The sequence below is a fragment of the Benincasa hispida genome, chromosome 3, assembly GCF_009727055.1.
Source record: "Benincasa hispida cultivar B227 chromosome 3, ASM972705v1, whole genome shotgun sequence".
In the NCBI taxonomy this organism is placed as follows: domain Eukaryota; kingdom Viridiplantae; phylum Streptophyta; class Magnoliopsida; order Cucurbitales; family Cucurbitaceae; genus Benincasa; species Benincasa hispida.
The window spans coordinates 62,500,979-62,505,359 of NC_052351.1; the positions used below are offsets into that span (position 1 = coordinate 62,500,979).

The 4,381-nt window shown below is 34.2% G+C and overlaps 1 protein-coding gene across 10 annotated transcripts; it reads left to right on the forward strand.

Moving 5' to 3' along the window:
• The first annotated feature begins 205 nt into the window (after positions 1 to 205).
• LOC120074263 lies at positions 206 to 3,722 on the forward strand. 10 transcript variants are annotated; one of them, XR_005480936.1, is made up of 9 exons: positions 206 to 400; positions 561 to 680; positions 765 to 820; positions 1,586 to 1,708; positions 2,489 to 2,572; positions 2,657 to 2,845; positions 3,164 to 3,222; positions 3,315 to 3,385; positions 3,528 to 3,722. XR_005480936.1 is itself a non-coding variant. In XM_039027331.1 (6 exons), the coding sequence occupies exons 3-6, from the start codon at positions 2,536 to 2,538 to the stop codon at positions 3,660 to 3,662; spliced, it is 312 nt and encodes a 103-aa protein (XP_038883259.1). In that variant the 5' UTR covers positions 701 to 820; positions 1,586 to 1,708; positions 2,489 to 2,535; the 3' UTR covers positions 3,663 to 3,722. The 10 variants fall into 10 exon arrangements, 2 of the variants coding, with proteins under 2 accessions (XP_038883259.1, XP_038883261.1); XR_005480933.1 differs by having other exon boundaries at positions 3,164 to 3,385; XR_005480932.1 differs by having other exon boundaries at positions 3,164 to 3,232; positions 3,315 to 3,602.
• Positions 3,723 to 4,381: the final 659 nt, after the last annotated feature.

Here is a 4,381-nt window from a genome sequence, read left to right on the forward strand (position 1 = left end):
GTCTGTAAGCTTAAACGATCCATTTAAAACCGACATTGTAGGTATACCTTTAATGTTGGTTTTAAACTGACATTAAAGATCAACTTTTCTTTTTTTTTTTAAAAAAAAAAAACCCATTCCCCCCCATTTTTTTTCATTTCCCGCTTCCCGCTTCCCCATCCCTGTCTCTTATACACATCTAGATGTGTATAAGAGACAGGGTTACGTTAAATAAATCCTTGCAGTGGAAGATCTACTGCTCATTCAAATCTTGCCGCCGACAGAGCTAGTTAGTTCGTCATGGCGGACGTGATGCTGATGAAGGAGATTGAGGAAACGGCTGGTCGGCTTGGGATAGATCTCTCCCAAGTTGATTTTGACGCTATTCGTCTCCCTCCTGCGAGGATTTCGGAATCATTAGGTCAAAGCTTTATACTTTTATCGTTTGATTTTATATCTTAGTTTGCATTTTCTGAGCTCTCCTTTGAAACGTGATGGGATTATTCGTTTATTTTGTATCTTAATTTGGATTTTGTATCTTAATTTGTCACTTAACCTGTGTAAACTGTAAAGTAACGCAGGTTCCTCATTCTTTTGATTGAATTTGACATTCTTCTGGAGGATACTGATTGGGCTGGTTTGCTTAATTTGATTAAATTTTTTAAAAGTCAGAGGTTTGATGCAGATACTGGACTCCCCAAGTAAGATAAAAAAGAGTGTTGTTTTAGTGGGTTTACTTTTGGATCGCCTATTATGACTCTTTCTTTTTCTGATATTCTTACCAGGCCAAATGAATTTCGTGATTTTCACGAGTATTTTCTTCTTGAGGTAATGCAATGAGGTAGGATTTGTAATGTGTTGTGGAACAGCCTATTTGGTTTCCACAGTTCTGAAATGGTTCTTGTATAAACCATATGAAGCCATAAGATTGTCACAATTTGTTGCATACCCTTTCTGGATATCTTATGTGGGCATCGGTTATTCAGTTAATACTCATGCAAAACAACCTGATACTAATAATATGAAAATCATTAAAATGATACGTAAATAATTCCAATTAAATCAGATACTCTCCAAGTGGATATAATCTTGAAAGCTTTGTCGTTCTCTTTCTTCCAGATTGTTTAAAAGATAACATTGTTGCCTATTTTTTACGTTCTGCTGTCTCTACAGTCCTATTTTTTACGGTCTGCTGTCTCTACAGTCCTATTCTTTTCTATATAGAGTTTGAATTGACCTTTATGCAGACTACATACAAACAATGCACAATAAGGAGTGGCTTATTTTATGAGCATTTTCAGAATATGAATCTAATGATCTAAAGGACTTTTTCGTCGGTCTGTGCTGTGGTTATTGATGATTTCAGAATATTTATGATAAATTTATGATGAATTTGGTCTACTAGCGTTCTTTAACATCCGATTTAAATAGTTAGTATCTAGCTCTGTATTCTGAATTTTTGTGATTTTCTTTTATTTTGCCTGCTGTATTTTCCTTTTCTCAATGGTCCTCGTATAGAGCAAATTTTTTATTTACTTGCTGACATCAGTTATATAGAAATGCATGGTATCTAGTTTGCATTGATTAATCTAATTCTCAAATCCAGGAGCTGAGTTATGAAGGTCTTCAAGGTCTTCTCGGCTTAACACATGCAGGAACAGTTCCTGATGTTCTTCCCCCACCAAGATCAGCTCTTTTATCTTCATTTGTGCTTCCATATAAACCCGAGGTCAGACTCTGCATTCATAATAAGTTGCTTCACTTTTTCTCCCAAAGAGTTATAATACACGTCGCATGTGCTGTCTATTCAATTCTGTTGGTATTGAATAGTATGTTTTGGAATCCAAATCAATTACTTCAAATGTTCAGAAGTTTGGATATAGTGGTTACTGGTTACTGTTGATATCCCAATGCATGTTTTATGTTTCAATAATCCAAATGCATGTTTTATGTTTCAATAATCCATATTTTGTATATTCCTGAAGGTAGTTTGTTACACTGCAACTTTCAGTGAAAAGTTTGTTTCTTTTTCACAAGGAAATATTGAATCATGCTTCTGCTGCTGTTCCCTTGCCTTTAATTGTATCTGGTAGAACCCGAATATATTGAGAGATAAACGATAACGAAATACAAGATAAATCAAATATTTGAGGTATTTAGACCTTTGAATACTCTCAAGTCCTAAATCATTCACCAAAATATTGCCCCCTTTCCCCGTTCCCTATCCACTGTATTGATAACCAAACTTCCCTAACCAACTACTTAACTATTTACTAATATACCCCTAATAACCCCTTATACCCAATCCTATCAGTATCCTCGTAATTTATTAGAAGGGATGAGTATACCAATTAGAGAGGGAAAAGGATCTAGCGAAGTGGACCACATAGCTATAGGTTACTTCATATGTTCATTGCAGATAGTGGATGAAGCAAACCTGAAAACGACTAAGTAAACGTATTGCAGATAGGAGATTACAGTATTGCTGTATTTTTTTTCATCATTTCAGTTCATTGGATTTCTGGAACCATACATGGAAGATAGCCATTTGAAAGGATGGAAGCACTCATCTTTTCTTCAGATGATTCCCTAGGTAATGAACTTACTAGCTTTCAATTTCTTTTCAGATTCCATAAATTACATTTTAATATTTTCACACTGTTCTACTGCTGTCCAGTGAATTTGCCTATCAAATTACATTGCTCTACTACTGTCCAGCGAATTTGCCTATCAAATTACACTGTTCTATAAATTACACGTGTAATTTTATAGTGGAGACTGTTACATCATTCTTTACACCTACCACTCTGGTGAGAAGAAAGAAGATTATTTTTTGTGCTCTTGGTTTGGAAAGGATAGCATCGAGGTTAGTTAGCATTTAGGGTTTATTTTGAGAAAATCTAACTATTGTAAGTTACATACTTAAACTTGGAATGTGGTGGTACACTTGCCAATTGAGTTGAATAACTAGTGTTGATTCTCTAAGAAAGGGAATAATAGAAGATGATTTCCTTGATCTAATGAAAGTACTCTTGATTCCTGTAAAAGAATAATTGCTTGTAAACAAGTGTAGGGATGTTTTCTCATTCCTTACATTTTCATATCATGACATATTTAAGTGCCTTTGTACATAAACATATGTGTTTATTGCTGTTAAACCATTTTCTATTATTTCAAACCTCAGGAAGATCAAAAGATGGCTACACGGTTGACGAATACAATGTCCAACTCGCTGAAAGGGAGGTTTGTTTAGGTACCATAAATATAAAGTATACGTGATAAATAGTTTCTATCTTTGGGGATTTCCTTATCATATGCTTTTTTTCTTTTGGAAGGGTCGTATATTTCAAGGCAAAGAGCCACCCCAGTTTATTGCCCTCTTTCAACTTTTTGTGGGGTGCTCAAGGTGGTAGTCTATAAAGCTTCTTTCTTAACTCATCTCTTTTGATTAGAATCACGTTGTAGTTTCTTTTACAAGATTTTGATGTGGAACTGAGAGGGCCTTGAGAGATAGATAACCATCATTTTCTTAATGAATTCTGGTTTAGGGTGGCTTGAGCTCTAGTTTCAAGAAACTCATAGCAGATAAAGCTTTGGCTAATGAAACTTACATTGGAAGATTCTGTTGCCCTTGTAAAATCATAATCTTTGTATTATTTGTAATTTGTGTTTTCAAGGCTTGAATTATTGTATGCCTTTTAAATTATAATTCTATAGCAGAATTTACGGATTAAATGTAATAAATTTACAATCCATACATGAATAATATGTCATAGCCATAGCATTCGATGATGATGTGTCATGTTATACTTTTTTACCGAAAAAATGGATTTGGCAAGGGAACTTTAAAAAACAGACAATAATTGATAAAATGGACGATTCAAGTTTCAATGTCGGTTATGAATTAAAAAAAAAAAAAAAACAGGTTTTAATGTCGGTTGCAACTGACAGGCTTTAATCACTAAAGACCTTTAATGTTAGTTGCAACCAACATTGAAGGCTGTGCTATTGGTGTTATTGAAGCCCTTTAATGTCGATTTAAAACTGACATTAAAGCCCGAATTTCTTCTAGTGTAAGTATATGGATGAAGTTGGGTATTTCATCCAAGTAACACTATTGGATGTGGCCCATTTCGTATAAAGATACAAATGATGTGATCCACAAATCATTCATGTAGAGACATGTGAGTGGGAGCATCCTATGTAATGAGTTTGCATAAGATTGGACCTCGAAACAATCACTTTTCTTTATAACGATAATTTACTGTTAAACCTGACTATTTCAAACTAAAATGACCTAGGATAACATGTAACAACCCAAATTTGTACGCATACACTACAGAAAATTAAATGTCAAATATTAAGCAGGACAAAATTTTATTTAACAGGGTGGTAAATGTAA